Below are 23,348 nucleotides of genomic sequence, written 5' to 3'. Positions count from 1 at the left end.
AAAGCAAAAATAAACTCTTAAGACTACATCAAAATAAAAAGTTTCTGTGCATCAAAGAAAAACCAACCAAAGTAAAAAACAACCTACTGAATGGAAGAAGACATACAGATGGCCAACAGACACATGAAATGATGCTCAACATCATTCATCATCAGGGAAATGTAAATCAAAACCATGATGAGATATCATCTCATGCCTGTCAGAATGGCTAAACTCAAAAACTCAAGAAACAACAAGTGTTTATGAGGATGTGGAGAACAAGGAATTCTTGTGCACTGTTGGTGGGAATGCAAACTGGTGTAGTCACTGTGCCAGACAGTATGAAGGTTTCTCGAAAAATTAAAGACAGAATTAGCCTACAATCCAGTAATCGCATTATTGGGTATTTACTAAAAGAACATGAAAACACTAATTTGAAGGGATATATGCACCCCTATGTTTATTGCAGCATTATTTACAATAGCCAAACTATGGAGGCAGCCCAAGTACCCACTGATAGATAAATGGATATAGATGTGAGATATATATATAAATATCGCACATCGGAATTCAGCCATAAAAAGAATGAGAAACAAAACAGCAAACAAAATGAAACCAAGAAACAAACTCCTAACTATAAGAGAACAAATAGTTAGTAGAGGGGAGGCAGGTAGAGGGATGGGTGAAATAGGTAAAGGGGATTAAGTATACACTTAAATTGATGAGCACTGAGTAATATATGGAACTGCTGAATCACTATATTGGATCTCTATACTATACACCTGAAATGAATATAACACTGTATATTAACTACACTGGAATTAAATTAAAAAAAAATAAAATACTGTGAGAGAAAATATGTCAAAGCTGTGAAGACAAAATTATTCTCATTCCTCATTAACTAGAGTGAAATCACTTATTTTGGACACAACAGAGGAAATAAAATATATAAATAAGCCCCAATAACACTTCAGAAGTCCCTGTTCTATCTGTGAGCTTTCTGAGCAACGGAACAATTCTTGCTTTTCTGTGAGTCTATTTGGCAAAATTAATAAATTTGGGAACATAACATAGATTCCAACTCACTTTCAAAGTCTTCTGCCTCCAACTGAACTGCCCTTTTATCCAATGGATTAAGATTAAAGTCATAGAGTTCAAAAACTAAGCATTAAGCAATGCTCTTTTAAGACAGGTTTGTCAAAAAGAACCAAAAGTTTATTTGTGTTGCGAAGGTTGAAACAGACAATTCATTTTTAGATGCATATGGAACTGAAATTAACACTTTGAGGCTAGTGAGTTTTCATTTGTTCTTTTCATTTTAATAATATTCTTAATTGGGTTATGCATAAAGTAAGCAAATTTGATGGGCTCTCCTTAAATCCTAGGGAAATACATTCGCTAATCAGCTTCTCTAAGAAAATCAAGGAAAGCATATACATTTTTCAAAGAAAATAAATAGCCCTAATTGAGCTGACTATATCTACACTTAGAGTGTTCTGATTTGCACTTATGCATTTTAAATATTAGAAAGGAAATGTACATTATGATACTGTACTGTTTGCTTCTTTACAGGTTTGGTAATGGGTTTTCAGTGCCTATCTACGGTCTCTCACATATGACCTATGGCAAAAATTTAGGAGTTGAAGGTTGGCACAGGAGACGAGACAAATTATCTTGGATTTAATATCTATGTTCTTCAGTGTGATATATTTTGGTGACATTTGATCTGGCACACTCTATCTTTGTAAATGACTGCTAAAATCCAGTGGATCACCAAAAGAAATACTCTAGGTAGTAACTACTTTTCCCATTAATGGAGACCAACAATGTCTAGACATTGTCTACTTGTCTTCTGAATGTTTAGGAAATCACTAGACAAAGTACTTAAATGTAAAACAAGAGTTTAAATCTGATTTTTCTTTCTTCTCTTCTTATATAGCAAAGCCCTCCAATGTGTACAACATTATTGCATTTAACCTAACCAGGAGTTAATAAAGAGTTTTTAAAAAATTGTTTTAGCATGTTTGGTTCTATTTCTCCTTTTCAAATACTCCTTCTCTCTAGTCAAGGCAGTCAACTTAATACTTATGCTCGGAGAAATTTAAGAATCCTTTACTTTAAGAAGACTGAAGTAAAATGGGAGTAAATTTCTCTTTCAAAGGTAATAAAATATTCATAAGAGAAGAGATTAAATACAGTTTCTCCACATAACTTAAAATTTTTTGAAGCATTCATTGCTGAACTTAGGATTCTTTTGATTAGTTTTCATTTATGCTTCTGTACCAACATCATTAAAAAACTTGAAAGCTTTTGTTATACAATTTTATTCTTTATTATTTCTCTACCTTCAATTTGCCTAATATCATAGATATTTAACAAAGTTTTTAATACAGAAATAAAATTTAAGTCTCTTAAATTCCTTGAAATGCCTGCCAAGACAGCGCATCAAATTAAAGAAGGAAATTAAATGTCTACTCTCTAGGACAAACCATGGAGATTACTTTTTACCTGAAGGCCTCTGTTCTGCAAATGACATTCTGACTTACATTTGTGTACAACAAATTAAGAAAAAGAACAAAAAACGACCCCCGTTAATGTATGTATTTCTTCACATTCCCAAAACTGACTCAGGAAATCCTAGACTCTTGTCTCCCTCATGAAGACATGGGCTTGGAATCCATGGTTCAGGGAAACCCCTCTAAGGAGGAGACAGACTCTACCCTAACCAATGTAGAGTATCACTATGCCAACAGGAAAACATTTTCGAAAGGAAAAATAAGTAATGGGCCTGGAAGGAAATTTTTTTTAGCAACTGTGATCTCCTCACGAAAGGAAAATTTGCTTTGCTTTTTAAGGAAAAATAACAAAATACATATAACTGTTCAAAGAGAAATGTGAACCTTGGTGTTTCATTCCATCATGATATAAATCTAAATGTGCATCTATTATAAAAGTTTGTTTCCCTGGAGTTTACAGGTTTAGCTCCCAAATTCTAAGCATAATCTAAACGTGGCTAAAGCAGATCAGTCTAGTTGTTATTGAGAAAATGAATAGTAAAGTTGTTCCATACACCTCAGAATATACATGTGTGGATGTGTGTGCATTACATCTAATGTACGTGGGAGGATGAATCCATTCATCCTGTTCATCTAAAGAAACATTAATTTAGCAGACTTCATTCTCTTCAGAGTCTGGTTAATATGATAAATAATAAAATGCCATTCCATAAATAAACAATTAGCTATTGTGAGTCTAAAATGAGTCACCTTTTGCAGCTGGCTCACGTATATGGCAGGCAACAAGTTAGGTATGTTGCCTTGGGGACAATTCAGAATAAGCATTCCAGAATTAGAGGGAAAAAAGAATCTCATATTCTCCTTTTGAAGACTCCAGACCTATACTCTGGAGACAGCACAGCTTGTATTCCAGTGTTTTCCATTTATACTGAAACTCTAAGCTAAAGGAAAATAGCATGCAGATGTGCTGTTTGTGATTCGAGGAGGCTCTTTCGTGCCAGAGTACATGGTCAGTATAATGATCATATTTTAAAAGTATTAGCATTACATTTTTTCACAAACTATCACTTATTCCTAACATAAACAATGAAAAATTAAGGCCTAAGGGCAATAAATACCAGCACCTCCAATGTAGCCACTCTTCAATTAAAAATCAAAACAGTCAGGGCTTGCATCTTTAATGCTCTTCAACTGACACTCTGGCACCTGAAGATACTCCCTCAGCATTAGACCAGGTTTTCATGATGCAGGTGGTGGCTCCAGGTGCCTGAAGACCCTCTAGGATGAAGGCGGCTTCCTCCTAGAAGCTCCCTTATGAGCAGCAGCCTTACAATTTGGGGGTTTTAGTGCTCACTGCATTATAATTATTTGAAAATCAGTAAACTCAATTAAACTGAACACTGCCCAGAAGAACTTGACCAAGCAAGACACAATAAACGGAGAACTCCTGCTATGGAGAAGTGTTTTCTTTGGGGAATTTTACAAATGCCTTTAAGTCATCAGTGAGTCACTAGTGAAAGAGGCAAATCATAAATGCTTTTCCAGTGGTCTAAGGGTTAGCACCTCCCCCCAAATGTCAGCAGCTGGTTCCCTGATCTTCAGCATGCACAGGCTGGGTATTCGTGCACTCACAATTAGCTCGTGGTACTTAACAAACAAACAAGAAATGCAGCATATGAAATTCTAGATAGAGACTCAATGTAAGTGAACAGACCAGACCAGACATGGTTATTACTCAAGAGCTGAAATACATTATATGGTATAAACACTAAACTGGGGGGTTTTATATTTTGTCCAAAGGTTTTTTTCTAGTAGTGGTAGTATTAGGTAGAATATTATCCTTAACTTTGTGTAAGAAATCTCTAATTAATTTCGTAAGCTACCTGCTATATTTAAAAAGTGACCTATTAGTGAGCTGAGTTCACCACCTTGCTTCTTCACAAATGTCTATCTTGTACTTTGCTTGTATTATTTTTAACTTTATTAAATATTATTACTTGGGCCATAAGTAGTTATATCCAGATATAAATTTATAAAGTGACACATTTTCAGTACCAACCATTTACTTCAACGTATTCCATAACAGCACATTCCATCAAATTAAGCTGCAAGATTTCCCACATTTGTTTTACATTCTATATGTATGGCTTATGAATAGCAATTTTGATGAATTCCAGCTGCTTTAGATATGCAGGCAGCCCCTTATAGAACAGATCTTTTCAATTCTTATTGTATTCAATGAGGCCCATTTTATTAAGTGGGCCACCTGGTAGGATAAAACACTAATAATTCTCCACAGAAAAAATGAAAAACAAATCACCCGGCTAAACTTAAGACCATCTTCCCTGACTATGTTAGTATCATATAACTAATATAAGTGAGAAGGAGTTCTAATCCTTTGGAAGAACTGAATTTAAATTTAAACAAGCCAGCAACCTTATGAATCACTCAATTGCTCGTTTATCTAATTACAATAACAACATTAAGATAATTTTCACCATTGGTGTGTGTTGCCTGGTCTCACAAATCTATCATGCACACTCAGTCTCCTCCTCCATCCCCCACACCCTCCCACTTCCGTCCAGCTGGAATACATCAGGGTGCAGAAGCCAAGTCAAATGTGAACCCCACCCTCCTCCATCCATTTTAAGGCACCTTCAAAGCCAGAGTACTGATCTAGTTCAGTTTCACCAGCAAAGCCAGCCATCCTGCTATTTAAGACTCCAGTTTGGGGTTTTTATAACTGCACATTAACATGAGAGCTTTGATTTTTGGTCAGCAACTTCAGCTGCACTGGGTTTCATCAGACTGTTGTACCCTTTCTGCAGAAGAGTCCTTATTATTAAATCTTCATAATCTTTGCTCTCGATGTCGACCTCTTTCCTCATACCATCAACCTTTCTGAACTACCATTCAATAACCAACCCTAAAGAGCGTAACGTTTCCCTTCCAAAAGGTCAAAACGGAACCGCCATTATGCATGTTTTCTCCTTTGCACACCCTGTATCATTTGTGCACTGTCGCAGACAGCAGTCATTTCAATGTGCACAGAAACGCTCTGGCCAAGATACATGCAGCGGGGGAGGCGGGGTTGGAGAGAAAGAGAAGCTGCGATAGGACAAAGAACTTACTTTGTTGTTCCCCTGTGCACGTAGCCGCAAGGAAAAAAACAAAAAAGAAATACGTTAAACATAAACTTATTTAAAAATTGTAAGGTTTTTCATGCTAGAGCAAAATCAAAACAAATAATTTAACTATTCACTGACATCCCAGACACACACACAGCACCCCGAGCTCATGGACAAGTCAAAGAATCCACTTATATTAAATGAAATCATGTATTTATAACAGCAGAAAATTATGACAGAGATTTCCTCCCTTCTTTCTGCTCGGAATCCTTGGAGTATGGGGACCTGGCCAAAAAGCACTGGTTTGAATTGGTAATAAGTGAACTGTTAGCATGAACGGCAAAATAGTATGTCAGCTTGCCCTTTCCTGACAGCCCCTCCTCCAACATGCCAAGCAGTGGAAAATTTCATCAGCCAATGCATTTTTAAACAAACACTGCATCCTTGGTTTCAAAGAAGGTGGAAAAAGAAAGGAAAAGAGAGCAGAGGAAAGGAGTGGGTGGTTCTGGGGAGACAGGGTAAGCAGACCAAGTTACGACCTCCATCTGTACCATTCCTCTACTTCATAAATTATGCGTTTTGTCTTGGGTTGGCATGGGAAGTGAAAGCTGTATAGTGGGGATGTGGCCAAAATAAACACTGGTCCACATTCAAGAAAATGGGTCTGGAAAGGTTAGTTACAAAAAATGTAGTCGTTTCTAAAAGAGACACTCTGGATAGAGACACAGAGAGCAGCCAGCGACAGGCGGCGGGCAAATGGGTCTCCTGTTTCAAACCGGAGCTGCAAGAGTATGATTTATATCAAACAATTTAACGCACATATGGCTTAAAAAAATAAAATGGTGATTCATTACTCCCAGGGCAGCCGAGTCCTTGCAGGGTCAGATCCTGTGGGGAAGACATGATGGGATATGGGCAGGGAACAGATCTGAATTCGTCTCACAAGGGGCCCAAAAGGAATTTCTCGCTGAGATGCGGAGTTGAAGAGAGCTGGTAGTAAAGTGTGTGCATCTGTGGAGGAGGCTTAACACAGGGTGCAGTAACAGGTTGGGCTGGAGATCTGGCATTTACTTTTAAAAGAGGATGTGGAGGGAGAAATACTCCACACAGAAATTTTCGGGAGAGGGCAATGCCAACTGGTGACCCTGGGGAAATGTCTAATCCACGGACCATCACGGCCATCATATTTAACAATGATATCAGTTTAAAGACACCGATACAATAGTGTAGAGAAGCTTCTTGGCATTGTGAGTTGCCATGATATAACTGTTAACATCACTGGCTTCTACGAGACATAAATAACGGTATAAGAATGAATGAAGGGGGGAGAAAAGAGTCTGTAAGGAATCTGCCAACCGTTCAATAATACAGTAAAGATCCCCACAGGGAGTTTTATCAGGAATAAAATACTATTTTAGAGAATAACAAGACCCCGGTTCTCCAAAGAAGTGCAATATTGCTGAAAATACCTCAAACAGATGGAGTTTATTGAATTCCACAGCAGTGCAGCTTTTGATCTACCAAATAAGTTTCAGGAGTTCAACCAAGTATTTTTGCACATTAGGGAATGACTGGCTTCTCTGCTCGATGGCAGATGGTTCTGTTTGTGGTGGCAACAGTGATGTCACAGAGTAGGGGGCCTTGATCCTTAAATATGAGAAACATCCAAGTGGAGGACATGGTGTGGCTTTGCCATTTCTTGTTTCCTTCAATCATTTCCCAATTGTCTATTCTGAGAGAGGCATAACAGTCATGAATGGTGAACCATAAATGTTTTATAATTCCTTCCACTACACTGTGTGGCAGCAGTTTATGTTTAGATCACGGCAAGTACCTCCACTGAAGAAAAACTAAACTCTTCAGAATTGGTCATGTGGCCGCTCGATGTTCTGTGGGAAGCACTGCTGAATAAGCTAAGAATAAAGTGATGTGTAGTCGGACTCAGCACGGGCATCGTCAGTCTTGTGTTATTAGATGGCTGAATAAATAAATGCATAGGAGTGGTCATCCCGTACTAATAAATATTTACGGAGGTCTGGAGGCATTCCTCTTCTCTCCCTAGAATGACACAGAGACCCTCCCCCCAGTTGTTATTTGCCACAGAGAAAAGTTAGTTTTAGAGTCTATCCAAAAGGAATTTCTGAAGTCCCCAAAGACTTCATTTATTGAATGCTTTCAACTTCCAGAGCAGTCCTATTAATTATAACTGGGAAAGTCTTGAATTCAGGGGTATATGAAGTTTCAGGTGTTTCACTTTCTACTGCCATTTTTCATCACTTAAGAAATCATACCCTACAGGAGCCTGGGTGGCTTAGTTGGTTAAGCTTCTGACTTGGGCTCAGGTCATGATCTCACGGTTTGTGAGTTTGAGCCCTGCGTCCGGCGTAGGGTCCGTGCTGATGGTGCAGAGCCTGCTTGGGATACTTGCTCTCTCCTTTCTCTCTGCCCCTGCCCCACTTGTGCTTTCTCTCTTTCAGAATAAATGAATAAACTTTAAAGAAAGAACAGAGGGGCACCTGGGTGGCTCAGGTCATGATCTCGTGGTCCGTGGGTTTGAGCCCCGCATTGGGCTCTGGGCTGACAGCTCAGAGCCTGGAGCCTGCTTCGGATTCTGGGTCTCCCTGTCTCTCTGCCCCTCCCCCACTCACACTCTGTCTCTCTCTCTCTCTCTCTCTCTCTCTCTCTGTCTTTCAAAAAATGAATAAATGTTAGAAAACATTTAAAAAAATGAACAGAAATCATATCCTCTAGGGGAGGACCATCTATCTATACAGTCAATGGAAGTCTCTTAAGAAGCTCTGCAGTATTTAATTTAACAAATAGGCAATACTGAATTTGCACCAAATTTATTTCCAGGGCATCCACTACTCTACAGTTGGCTGCTTTCAGATAGCCAGCTGGCCACTATCTGAGGGCAGGCTTGTGAATTCTCACTTTCCCTGACAGCCCCTCGGGCTCACTCCTGACTGACAGATTTCTAAGCCAGCCTGTCCACAGGGCAACATGACCCCTGTGGACAACAACTCTGCTTCCTTAACCAACAGGTAAGGAAATTCTCCCTCATTTGCCTAAGTCCCACTAATCCTTTGCAAAGAAAAAGTAACTACTAAACTGGGGAGTGCAGCTTCATGGACCATTAATGATTTTCAGCAATAATAATAAAGGCTACGTGGCATTGAACACATTCACTCAGTTGCAGGCACCAAGCTAGATGTTATATGCAATAGTTCTCATTCAATCCTATAAAATCACGCAGAGGAAGGTATCGTTATTTTGAGTTTAAAAAAGAATACACAACTGACGAGTTAAGTAATTTGCCTGAACCACAGGGCTAATAAATAGAAGGACTGGGATTCAAATATGAGATAGATCTGACTTAAAATCTACTTCATTTCACTGCACACAAAATGTTCCAAAGAATTTGGAATCCTTTAATGTTTATATATACTTTAAGTCCTACTATTAGCTGACAAAACTGTGCCAAAAGATCAGTCATTTTTTATACCTTGTTCTTTAGATTTTAATCAAATTTCCATTTATTTGTATTCACACTTACTGATGCATGCACATAAATTTTTACTATAAAATAACTTTTAAAAGTTCTTTAATTGTAGCCTACAATACTGATATACACACACTTTTTATCTGTTTCATCAGTTTAAAAAAAAGAAACCAAACCAAAATACTATTAACTAATTCCATTAGAAACATCTTTAATTTGAAATTGTAGAACAATTTAATTATTTAACAATATAAAATTTTATAGTGGTTATAATTTCAATTTAATGGCCAAAGGAAATAGAAGTTAAAGAAATAAAATTCCGCTAAATCCAAATTCAGATTTACATATATCTTTAAAGTATTGTGGCTTCTCAAAAAGATCAGGTGACTGGTAGAATGCTAAATTTGTGGCTCAGAGAGGTTATGTGTAAGTTCAGTGTCATATTGGGAAACTGAATCCAGGATGCCTCATTGAGGGTCACATATTATACTGTTCAAATAAGAAGTCTACATTTTGCTTTGGATCCAGAACGATTAAGGGGCAAAAGGTAATTAGAAAATCCACATGGGAATATAGATGGGCTGTTGCATTTTATACATTCGCTATAGTTTCTACCACATTGTAATTATTTAGTTGCATCCCCCATTTCCACTAGACTTGAAACTCTTATAAAGTAAGAACTGCATGTTTTTTATATTCGAATTTCTAGAGACCACCATAATGGTGATGGATGAAGGGAAGGAAGAAGGGAGAGAAGAGAGTGGAAGAGGAAGAAAGAAAGAAAAAAAATCTGTAGAAAACTCCAAAAGAAAAAAAACAGGTAATAGAACATTATGATATGAATGACATAAAAATATTCTTCATGTGGACATGATAGAAAAGATATGATGGGGAAAAGCGTGTAATAAAAAAGTGTGCAATCTTAGTTGGAAAAAAAAATGTGTCCAAAAACAAAATGTGGAGGATGGCTGTTTATCTAAATGAGGCTGAAATTACACAATTTTTAAAAATAATCTTTGTAGATTTTTTCCAATAAAAATCTTGTATAAAAAGCAGAAAGTTTTGAGTCTTGATTTATGTCCATGTATGACAAATGTTTCATTATTAGAATAGAGATTGATTTGCTGTCAACTCAATGGTTTATTGATACAAAACCCAAATGACCCTCCAGAAGTCCTAAAAATTTACTTACAGAGAGACATCTGTTACTAGGTTAATCTGACTTTTTCATCAAATCTTTCTAAGTTAGGAATAACTGTAGCTAAAAGTATCCGTCCCTCCAAATCTAAGCATGTTCACAAAATGAATGTTTACATAAGCATTCTACTTAGATTGCTTTCAGTAGTTAGCTGCCATTTAAACATCTGAAAGTCAAGCAATCGTGTAATATAACCTCTACAACTACATGGTGCGTAAGAAATGCAAATGTTGTTTATGATGAAAACTGAGAAAAGCAATGTTCATGGCACGCTGCCAAGTTTAATTTCCTGTCATGTCTTTGGCATACAGTAAAAAACCCCTTTGTCTTGATCGTCCAAGCAACTGTACCAAAAGTATACTTATAAACAGAAATGATATTAAAACAATCAAACAGATCATGTGGGACAACCCTAGCTTTGCTTAAAATTGAGCATTCTGATAAAAAATAGCAAATGTTTCATTGAGCATCTTCTTTCTGTAGAGCTATGGATACATGAAAATCCCAATTTATAAAAACAATTCACCAGGGATAGGTAATTTTGCTTTGCAAGACAGTTTTCCCTCATAAGAGATGTATTGCATAATTTCTTTAAATACCAAAATTGTCTAGTATATTTAAGATAAGTTTGGCAAAATCATGACTGAAGAAAACATTTTCACAAACATTACAATTGCATGGTAGGAAGACACACACACACACACACACACACACACCACTAATATATTATATAACCAATATAATATTTTATATAACCAATTTTCTATTATTTGGTAGATAGAAAATAGCATAAACTATTTATGATCTCACTGGGATACATTATAATATTTACAGTGTTTTAGCTCTCATCTTAGTAGGCTGTGATGAAAATGATAATTATCATCATCATTATAAATATACACTTATTTATTTTAAGAAGAGGGAGGGGCAGAGAGAGAGAGAGAGGGAGAGAGAGAATCTCAAGCAGGCTCCATGCTGTTAGCACAGAGCCCAATCTCAAGAGTCTAACACTTAACCAACTGAGCCACCCATGTGCCCCACCATCATTATTATTATAAATAAAAAAAGAGTGCTTGCTTGTGTCCACCATATTCAGTGCTTTCCCTGCATTCTCTCACTTTATCCTGTCAACAAGCTATAGGGGACTCTTGCTATTTCCATTTTAGAAATGGGAGTTTTGAAACCTAAAAAAGCTAGGTAACCTTCCTAAGATCTCACAGCTTCTATGTGAATTTCTGGAATTTCAGTCTAGGTAGTTTGACCCTAAAGCCTGTGCTTGAACACACATGCTCTACACCTTCTCATAATACCCAGCCTTATAAGACTTTTAAAAATGTAAATCTTATGTCAGTAACTGGCTTGAAACCCTCTAATGGCTTCCCATCTCACTCAAAATAGAATCAAATGCTCACCACTTCCTTCAAGGCCAATACAATCTGCCCTTGACCACCCTCTTGGAAACTATCAACCACTTCTGTCCTCCCTCATTGTGTTCCGGACTCACTGATTTTTTGCTGCTCCTCTAAGACACTGAGCTGGCTTTGCACTTGTTAGTCCTCTCCACAAATATTCTTCTTCAGACTTCCATTTCATTTACTCAACTCTTCACATGGGGCCTTCTCTAATCATCTTTACTAAAATAAAGCTTGCCTGCCCTTTTCTCACTGTTTGTCCCTTTAATATTCTTTATTTTTTTTACAGACTGTATCGTGCTCTTAAAATCCCACTATATAGTTATACAGTTATCCATTCACTTGTTTAATGTGTGCTCCTTGGGGGTACGACCTTACTGTTCACCTCTGTTGCCCTACTGCCTAGAGTGGTGCCTGGCAAAAAGCGTGTGCTCAATACGCTTTTGTGGAATGAATGAATTAAAAATTAAGTATATGTCCATTTTTAATACAGAATGTTTGTGAAATTGAACACACTACCATCAATGGATAGGGAAGAGTAATAAGAAATGATCAGAATTAACAACAAAAGTAGAAGTGGTACTCTGATTTTACAAATGATTTCTCATGTGCAGTTTTTAGAGTAGCATATAGCTATGTAAATATGTACGTACACAACTGATAAAATTTGGACAATTATGGAAATCATATAGATACCTCTGTACTTGGATATCACTAGGAAAGGGGCTTGTTGCACTTCACATGGGAGAGCATAGGGTTAGTGTGGGGGAGGGGTCATTGTTTTAGGTGCTAATCAGACAAAGGTAGGTTGGGATAGGGTTAAGAGGTCTATGTGTGAGCTAAATAACATCAATGAGAAGAACATTTTGGCATAAATCCTCAATCACTTACCTCTGGAACTTGGTTAAATTCCAATGTAACCTCAGGGATGTGGTCAAGTCTAAAGTTCCCCCAGAGACGCCTCATTTCCGCCCCCCCCCCCCCCCCGGCACCGGTGCCCATATTTCAGGCTCTCCTGAGAAGACTCTTCGTATTTGGGGCCTAGAAATGACCTGACTTGTCCTATAAACTGATCTAGAGCCAAGTAAGCACCAAAAGGTCAAGCTGGACTAAATCCCCAAGGCTGAGTCTCTGAACTTTTGTTCTGAGCAGACACCTGGATAGTGCAGCATCTCAAGGGGAACAGTGAGTAAGCAGTGAGAGCCACTCATTCGCAGAGTCTGCTTAATGGTGTGTGTACATATGTTGGGTGGGACTTTTGAAATTTAAATCCAGACGTTTTCCAAACAAATTCTGTTTATTAACTTGAACAAGAGAAGTGACTTCAAATACTTGAAGTGTATTTATAAAGATAAGTAGGAATTGCAATATAATGTTTTTCTTCTTTCACACTCCAAATGCCATTAATCAGAATTTGAATGCAGATATAATTTTGGATTCAGGTACTATAGACATATTGAAAGGAATTTTATAAAAATAAGTATATTTTTAAGGCTATGAAATAGTGTTATGGCATGATATATATGCCATGGCTATATGAAGAATGTTATAATCCACTGTATGACTACTGGGACAACTGTGGAAAACCATAAAAAAGCCATATAAGGAAAATAAAATTTTAAATTAAAACAGAGAAACTCTCTTTGTCTGAGATTGGATATATTATGTTTTATGGCAGAGTAGGACATTTTCTCTAACAAGTATACTGATAAACTTCTTAAAATAGAACCTAAGGGAGAAAAAGAAATATTAAGCGAATTAAGTCAAAAGAGAACTAGTTTCTCCAGTATATAGTATGTAGAATTATGTCTTCTTAAACATGGTTAATAATTGTAAAATAATAGTTATATGCAACTTACTAAAGATTTATCAGGATAAACCCCAGCTCTTAGTAGAGATGCCTTCCAGCTGTCCACATCCTCCTGTGAGTCACATGCCAGCTCAAGGAAGCGATAGTCTTTGTATACATTCCTGGAATTAAAAAAAAATCATACTTTGAGTTCTGAACCAAATTCAAAATGATTTTATACCGCTACAGACAACGATGATACAAATGACAGTCCACGTGGATACTTCTCTGACAGTCACTGGAGGAAAACAAAAGCAATTCACTGTGTTTAAAATAATTAGCACATTCCTATATTATTATATAATCCTTTTTAAACTTTAAGGAATTCAGAGCCCCTTGTACTGCTAAGCAATAAGCAGTGAAGGAAGCGCAAATGCTCTCAATATGACACACTGGATGCCAAGTGAGAGGTGTTCCAGGGGAATGGATTTGCTGTTGCCTAGTGATTAATCGATTTTCTCAAACTATTTTATAAGTCTAAATGGCTCATAACACTGTAAAAGGTATGGCAATAATCTTACAAACTTAAAACACTAAATTTGATTCAAAACAGAAAGGCTCATCGATACTGTGAAAAGAAAAAACAAAACATCAATCAGTATTTAACAGACTGAAATGCCTATAAAGTGCATATTTACAACTGGGACAATCCTGTAATTTTCTTTCTTTTCCTAACAATAAAAGGATACATAAGATGAAATACATGCCCATTTAGAAAGATTTGGAAACTGGATAAAAGTCTAAAAATGGTGACAATCATCCATTTTCCACTGTTGATAGATAAACATTTCTTTATACTCTTGTTCTATCAATGTTTCACACAGTTGAGGTCTCCCCTACCCACTTCTGTCTCCCTTTCTCTCTCTCTCTCAATTTTGTGTCCTTATTACTATTATTACATTATGGCCATTTACTTATGCCATTACATCTTCATAAACATCAAATTAGAATGGTATAATATTCATTAATATAAATGTATGATAATCTACTTAACCTCTTTAAATATTAGATAATTAAGTAATTTCTTTTTTTATAATCATAAATAATGCTTAAGTGAGTATTTTTATCCATAAGCCTTTCACATCTACTAATATTATTTTCTGAGGATGGATTCCTATAAAAAAGTTACAGGATCAAAATTACAGTCATTTTTTAAGATACTCATATGCATTATCAATCACCTTTCCAGCAGAGATCATCCAATTTACATGGATATTAGTGGTATACAAAAATTTAAAGTCTTTTTCTCTTCTTCTTATTCTATCCCAAGGTATTCTCACTTATGCCTAAGAGCGTTAGTTTATACTGAAACCCAGATAGCTAACAAATTTATCTCTTTTGCCCAGGACTGCCCTAGATTCACAGTGTTTACTGACTCCTCCACTTGAGTATCTCAAGGGCACTCAAGGGCACATTGACATGAATGACTGAATTGGTGATTTTATTTTTTTCAACGTTTTTTTCTTTTTTTTTTTCTTTTATTTTTGGGACAGAGAGAGACAGAGCATGAACGGGGGAGGGGCAGAGAGAGAGGGAGACACAGAATCGGAAACAGGCTCCAGGCTCTGAGCCATCAGCCCAGAGCCTGACGCGGGGCTCGAACTCACGGACCGCGAGATCGTGACCTGGCTGAAGTCGGACGCTTAACCGACTGCGCCACCCAGGCGCCCCTGAATTGGTGATTTTAACTTGACTTCCCTACCTTCCACACTCTTATATCCTCTTTCATAAACCACCTAAAAGTGTACTTCCTGTACGCTGACCACCATCTCACTGCCACCCTCCCTCAAACATTACAGTAGCCTCCTCACATGGCTCCTTTAAATTTGCTCTCCACACTTGGGGTGCCTGGGGGGACTCAGTCAGTTAAGTTTAAGTGTCAGACTTTAGCTCAGGTCATGATCTCACAGTTCGCGGGTTCAAGCCTGAGTTGGGCTCTGTGCTGACAGCTCAGAGCCTGGAGCCTGCTTCGGATTCTGTGTCTCCCCCCTCGCTGTCCCTCCCCCACTTGTGCTCTGTCTCTCCTTTTCTCTCTCAAAAAACAAAACAGTGTGGAGTGCTCCCCACACTGAATCCTCGTGATCTCCTGAAAATGTGAATCAGATATTTTTACCCATGGAGTAAAACGCTCCATTAGTCACCTGCTTTTAGGGAAGGACTATACTCTATCATGGCCTATAAAACCCTGCAGTCTGGCCCCTTACTATTACCTTCCTTTCCAGCTTCTTTTCACACTCTGCTCTCCTTTGCTTTTTCTGCTCCAGCCATGCTGACTGTCTTTGGCTTCCTCAAATGTGCCATGCCTACTCCCAAGGTCTTTGAATACACTGCTCTCTGCCTGTAGTTCTTTTTTTCTTCCCTCCTTGCACGTTAAAGCTTATTCTTTCTTGGAATCTCAGATCATATTTCTATTCACCTTTCCTTCATAGCATTAATTACAGTTGTGAATTCAGAATTATAGGAGTTTCTTATTTATTTATTTATTTATTTATTTATTTATTTATTTATTTATTGTCTATCTTTCCAACTAGCCCACAAGCAACATTAGGACAGGGAATGTATCATTTTCATGTTTATTATTTTATTCCCAGGGGATTCTGGAAAGATGATGACTTAATTGTGCTCTGCTTCCTCTCCACTTCTAACTTAGGTCAAACACATCCTTTTTTCTTAAGTCGAGCAGATATCAGGACTGGTACTCAGGTAGAGGGTGTGAACTAGATAGTTGTACTTTCTTGCTCTGTGCTGAACAAAGCTGTGGGGCCACAGCAAGAAAAGTCTAAGGCAAGGACCAGCACGTAGGAGCTCTTTGGTAGGGCTGTCCTTCAATGATCACAGGATCCTGGGTGTGCCTGAGTTTTCTCTACCCTAATGTAGAAGAAAGGCTACCTCCTGGTGTCTCAATGGGTAACTGGCAACTTGCATATTTTGGGCCATGATGACTGAGATGTCTGTGCCCTCCCACCTTCATAGGACCAGTCCACTTGAAGTATCCAGCAGTTGGACCTGTGCCACAATGAACAAAGGAAAATAAAAGGACATCTAATAAGGAGGTATAATAGCCAGAGAAATCATGAATGAAGAGAGAAATCAGAACAGTATATCAATACAGAACTGTCAGGGGAAGCAGAAGAATAGTATTTGAAGAGGTAGAAGTACAACATTAAGAAAAAACTTCCTGGAACTAGACAAAAGATTTTAAGTTAAAATATTTAGTAGATGGAGGAGAGGATAATGAATGTTGAAACCAGAACTGGTAGAGTTCACGATCTAGTAGGAGAATTTTAAAAACTGAAAAGAGAGAGAAGTTGTGAAAGTGTGGAGGAAAGACCCAGAACATCTAACCTGTAAATAAAAGGAGATTCAGAAAAAGAAAAGGAAGGTGAGGGGAGAAAAATAATTAGAAAAAGAAACTACTGTTTATAAAAGAATCTTATCCTGGTTTTTAGAAAGATCTGAATCTACACATTTTAAGGGCTGTTTCATGTATACTTGATGAGCAAAGATACCACATGGACATATGTTAATACAATTCTTGAGCTCTGAGATAAAGAAAACATGTTCAAGTCTTCTGTAAAGAGACAGCAAGTTGCTTAGAAAGAAGAAAGAATTAGACTGGCACTGACTGAACGCTCAAAAGGTAGAAGGCAATGAAGTAACACTCATGGACTCTTAAGAGGCTGCAGAGACCTACAACCGGCTGGGCTATCACCACACACCTCACCTGTGGGAGTTGCCTAAGCAGGGATGAAGTTACAACAGCACCAAATGAACTCGCAGAGCATGTTCAAGATGAGGGAAGACAAAGAGGAGAAAAACAGTGGTGAGCAACAGCACTGGCGACATCCACAGAGTCAAATAAAAATAAATAATGATAGCCCATCTGAGAATATGCAGTGTAAGGGCTAACGAAAGACTCTTAAAGTAAAAGAGACACATTGCAACAGGAATTCAAATAGTCTAAAGGTTGGGGGAGGGTAGGAGGAAATCAAAAATGCTCCCCAGGTCTTCTCTGATGGGTGCAGGCTCAGAGAGTAGGGCAGCAAAGGGGTCCCAGGGGTCTCATTGTTAAAAGTGGGTGTGGGGGGAAGTAGGAGAAGGAAGGGTTTGGAGGAGAAATATTTGGTAATTTACCTCATGGAATAATAGGACTATGCACTGGTGATGAATGTAAATGTTAATGAAATAAAAAGTACAGAAAAAAAGGAGAAATTAATAGCCTTTTGATCAAGTAAAAAAAATTTAAAAAAAAAGAAGTAACAAAATAAGAAATTTTAATAAGATGGCAGGAATAAATTTAAGTATATTAATTACGAAATTAATGACAGACTGAATTCTTTCAGCTAGTCAGTTAAATTAGGTTTATAAAAGTTACATATTATTTGGAAAAATAAAGAAACAGGCAAAAAGAAACCAGGCACAAAACAAAGAAATACAAATTCAAGAATGGCAATATTAATAACAGACAAGATGGAATTTAAAAGTACTGAACAGGATAAGTAGTTTAAAAGCACTAAACAGAATTAATAGAAATATTATTATACAATAGTATAAAATACAATTTGTGAAGACTGGAAAATACTCATAAACCTTTTTTGCACCAAGTTACATAGTAGGTAAGGAAAGGAAGCAAATGCTATTAAAATTGCAAGATGAACTTGTAGTTATTATATGTATACAATTAGTTAAAATATAAATATAGAAAAAAAAACTAATATGACTCTTTTCAAGTTGTGCAAATGTAATGGACCAAAGTAAGTAAGCAGATAGAAGATAAAGATTTTTCATTAGCCATAAAACATTTACAAAAATCACTCTTACACTTGTACCTACACACATACACAATACCAACCTTAAGAAACTTTTAAAAAGAGAGATTATATAGATCACATTCTTTAATCAAAAAATAAAAAAAAAGAAAAAGAAAAAAAAGAATTTCTAAAAAAAGAGACCAAAAAAAACCCCTTAAAACATATTCTTAGATAATCCTTGTATTACAGAAGAAACCAAAATTAAAATTACAAATTATTTAGAAAGCAATAAAAAATATAAACGCATTGTATGCAACCAATGGAACACAGTGAAGGCTACAGGAAAACTTAAGGCCTTAAATATTTTCATCAGAGAGAGGAGGAAAAAAAGTCAATATTCAAAAAAGAGTTGATATTCATCTACGGGGATTATAAAGTTACGATAAAAAAATAAGCCAAGAAGAGGAATTAACATAGATTAAAACCAAAATTAATAGAAAATATAAAAATAACATAAAGGATAAAGACATCCACAAGAATTTTCCCCTTAGAAATAGATAATATAACACTAATTAAGGGAGAAAACAAAAGTATACAAGATCACAAATAAGAAAGGATAGGATACATAATCACAAATAATTGAGGAGATGGAAAAAATCAAATATTATATGCAAAAAACCTATGGCAAAAGTAAGAGCCTAAAGGAAACTAATAATACTCTAAAAAATATAAATTACCAAAATTAACTCAAAACCCAAGTGGCTTTTACAAAACACTACTAGGCTATACTTCCAATAACTTAGATATGGGAGAATATTCCATTCATGTTAGGAGAAAGCCTATAGAAAACATAGGAATACATTTTTTAAATTAAGAAAATGGAAAAATCTTAATGAATAACATAAAATAAGATCTTCATAAATGGAAAGTCATATTTGACTGTATTGTTTTGATTACTCTATGTTGTTAGGTCTTACAAAGTGACCAGTGCTAGTAGGTATTCAATTAGTATTTATTGAATAATGAGTATCATCACACCTATAAAAATACTGACCATCATCCTTAAAATACCTTTACAAATTTTATAATATAAAAGTGATTTTCCATCAAGGTTTAATATTTTTGCAAGGGGGTGGGCATTTTTACACATTTATGCCAGTGATATTCTTTGTTCTGATTTCATTAAGACATTTTTTTGTATATTATTGGAATGATTTCTCACTTTTAATTTCCATTTACCTGACATATCTTTGCCCCTTCTTTTACTTTTATCTATTTGCTTTACTGTTAAAAAAGATATATTGGTTATAAATGCCAACAGTATAGTTGGGTTTTATTTTTCATCCCAATCTGAAAAGCACTGCCTACGATTAGGAAAGTTTGAATCATGTTTATTTCTTGCCATTGTTGTATGCTTGGTTTTAGTTTTGTCATTTTGATAAATGGTCCTTACTATTTCCGTTGCATATGTTGATTAATGAACTGTCTTTTTGGCTTCTATATTTTTTTAGTGGCTTTCATTTCTACAAGTAAATGATTATTTTCTTTCTTTCTTTCTTTCTTTCTTTCTTTCTTTCTTTCTTTGGAAAATAATTATCTTTAGGTCTTCCAAATCATTCCTGAGTTCAATTATATATATATATATAATATATATAAATTATATATAATATATAAATATATAAATATTAATATTAATATATAAATAAATATAAATATAAATAAATATATATAATATATATAAATTCCTTTTTGAGGAATTTAGAAGTATTTACTTCCTGCCACTTTATCTCCTGCATTTGCTAATCTACCTAGAAATACTGACCTAGAATATTATTTCTGAATTATTGTTTTCACATCTCTTTAAGAATCTTTTTGTTTTTGTTTTAGTATTTTATTTTGTTACACTTAAGCAATTATTTAAATGGAGCTCTATATGTTTAACTTGAATAAATATTTATCGTCAGGCATTTTCCACCTGGACTTCCCCATTTGTAAATTCTTACTTGGATTCACTTTTGAATTGGCTTCAAAGTAGAGTTGGCTATTTGGATTTTGTGTTGGCACAGTATCCACATTTCTTTCATTGATTCAGTAAGGAGAATAGAAGTTTCTTTTCGTTATCTTCCTGTTTAGCTCCATTTTTCTTAATCAAGGTAAAGCATGCAGTGGTTACTCATAACATTTCAATCCAGTTTGCTCCCATGAGTTTTGCAAATAGTTGATTAACATTGCTACTTTCCATCTCCGTTGTATATGATCTTTTGGATATAGCAATGGATGGAGAAGGGTAAAAGAGAAGCTTCTAATTTTTCACTGTCTTAAAAAGAGAAGTCATCTCATTTAAACTCCATTAGCCCCTGCAAAGTTGGTAACAGAGCTGTTTTACAGTTAGGAAACTGAGATTCAAAGAGATTAAGTCAAGATCACATAGCATACAAAAGGCACAATGTGGGCCAACCACAGTCCTTGGCATATGGCCTCCGCAAAACAAATATTTGTCAAATGAATGGAATGAATGAATAAATGAATGAATGAATGAACAAATGAACGATGGAATGAACTTGGACTGTGCTTATCTTTAAAACTAACTTTTTTATGTTTGATAGAATCCTTACCTTTCCACAGAAAACCTAAGATAAAAAACTTTGAAGGGACAAAGCACAACCAGCAGAATGAGTACTTTTAATTAAAAGTGGGACATATTTAAAGGAAATATAGTCTCCAAGTACGAAGGTTTATTGTTGAAAAATTTGAAAGGTCGTATCTTTGCTACAGGGCAGAAAGGGTAATAGATTATCTTGATAGAAATCAAAATTCACCAGTTTTTAATTTTCTAATTACCTCTACCATAGCTTTTAAGCTACTACTTAAGTTTCCATTTGAGGCATTTCAACTGTACAGTATGACTCCCTTTAAGATGTAAAAGGTATGGGGAAGGCAAATCTGGACAAATGCCATGGGGGTTCCTGGCCAGCTGGAAAGCACAGAAAGTAGCAAGGGTGCAGACTTTCCACATTCTCTAAGCAGATCTGAAGAATTCAGCTTTGGCCCATTGTCATTGACCTTTCTCCAGAGTATTTTCTTTCAGGGGCTCTTCACATGGAAAAATCTTGATTTTTTTTTTTTCCCTCAAAGGATAGCCAAATTCTTGAGAGGGAAAATAATTATCTGGTTGAAACATTAGAAGAGGGTCAAAGGCTTCTGGTGGCTTTGGCTGCTTCATTTTTACCCATTTTTGAAGCCTCATGTTAGGCTGTGTCTAGACATCCAAGAAGAGTTGGATACAGGTCTAAAACACTGAACGGAGCTGATTTACTGGAAGTCTCATAAATTCTGTGGATGTAGCTTCCAGGTTCTCACCACATGCTGTAGCTGTATAGATAACCCACAGCAATTTGTACTGACTGAATTTTTTTGTTTAGTCTATTTCAACTACCATCATGCAGATATGAGCTTCTGAATGATTTCGCTATGAAATCAAGCTTAACTATGTGTTTTATAGTTTGAAAAATAAAAGTTACCTCAACATTAAAAATGAGCATGAGAAATTTTATCCCATAGGTAAAAGGTTTTTAAGTGCTACACTGAAGAGAACATGACCACATGATGGGTCCGTGTTTTGATTAGATGTATAACTTTCATTTACATGTCCTAAGAATGTCTTTAGGTATTAAAAATATAAAGTTTAATTTGTTTACCTATGGCAGCTCTTTAAACATCTGGGACCAGATATTATCTGTCCCTCAAGTCTTCTAAGTCTCCAAGCTGACCTTTCTGCCAATTTTTTCAAATGTTTCTCATATGAAGACATTTCTAGATAACACAACACTCTTATTACCCTTCTGTGGATTTGCTCTATTTAAAAAGGATTTTCTGAAAATGATGTGCCCACAACTGATCACAAATCTCCTGATACAATATTATCCAGATGGAAGGAAGAAATTTGGTGGAATTTTCCCCTACTTTCTGGACAGTAAACTTTTACTAATGTAAGCAAATAGCATGTAGTAGAATATAGTAAAGACCATGAAAACACCTGCTGAAATCCAGACTGTGCCATTAATTATCCTATACGACACTGGGTAAGGTAACCTCTCTAAGTTTTAATGTACTCATCTATAAAATGGGGAAGATAGCATCTATATCAGGCTTATAATGATAATAAAATAAGGTTACAAGTGTGACATGCTTATTTACACAGTGCCCAGAATCAGGTAAATATGCAAGCAAAATATACACAATACAAAAACTACTATTATTCATTATTCTCACGGCCTTTAGGTCCTTTGGGCTTGACCTCCTATAAAACCAGACTTCTCCTGTACTGAATACGTACAGACTTTAAAAAAAAAAAAACCATAAAGTATAATTTATATTTGGCATTATTACATTTCATTTGGTTAGTCTGGCACATTTCCCAATTTGCTCAGATGTTCTGAATTACAATTCTGGCAACTATCAGACTCACAATTCTTCCGGTTTTGTATTATCTGTATATTTATAATAACATAATATTCCCATGTCATTATCAAAGATATACTATAGAACTAAACAGACCTCAAAAGATCCCATGCCAGAGTTAATGTTCTGCTAACTGGTACCCATTGGTATCAACAGTAAAATGACACAATCACAAATCCATCATATTTGTACTACACTACCAAGTCATGTCCCTCTATTTTCTCTCATGTATATTCCAAAAGAGTATACCAAGATCTAATTACATATCTGCTAAATTCTATTAAAAAATTGAAGTCAGTTTGGCTCAACTTGTTTTTTAAGATTCGAAGCAAGTTCCTACTGATCACTGATTTCCTTTCTAAATATTTAACTATCAATTTTACAATTAATTATCAACTTACAGAGCAGGGCACTGATGACAAACTCATCGATCAAAATTTCCATTTGGTCATCCTTTTTGAAAATCTGAAAAACCACCTCCATTGTGGGCTTTTACTGACCCACTGATCTATCATGTTCCCACTCATCATCATGTTCCTTATGTCTTCTGTG

At 36.0% G+C, this 23,348-nt stretch overlaps 1 protein-coding gene across 18 annotated transcripts in view; it reads right to left on the bottom strand.

Annotated features, from left to right (window-relative positions):
* Nucleotides 1-23,348, bottom strand: part of DNM3 (dynamin 3) — a 565,070-nt gene that overhangs the window by 100,600 nt on the left and 441,122 nt on the right. For 12 of the 18 annotated variants that reach the window (XR_006213789.1, XR_006213790.1, XM_042975642.1 and 9 more), the window contains 2 exons: nt 13,595-13,706; nt 5,627-5,638 (listed from right to left, as the gene is read on the bottom strand). Coding sequence is in view for 16 of the 18 variants with exons in the window: in XM_042975642.1 (XP_042831576.1) it covers nt 5,627-5,638; nt 13,595-13,706 (124 nt within the window). In the remaining 2 variants the exon portion in view is untranslated. Of the gene's footprint in view, nt 1-5,626; nt 5,639-13,117; nt 13,465-13,594; nt 13,707-23,348 lie in introns of those variants that run through there. The other 6 variants (XM_042975648.1, XM_042975650.1, XM_042975634.1 and 3 more) reach the window with 2 other exon arrangements.

This window comes from Panthera tigris, chromosome F3, assembly GCF_018350195.1.
Source record: "Panthera tigris isolate Pti1 chromosome F3, P.tigris_Pti1_mat1.1, whole genome shotgun sequence".
Lineage (NCBI taxonomy): Eukaryota > Metazoa > Chordata > Mammalia > Carnivora > Felidae > Panthera > Panthera tigris.
The sequence above is the reverse complement of the archived record's forward strand: the minus strand, read 5'-3'. Positions and strand labels throughout refer to the sequence as shown.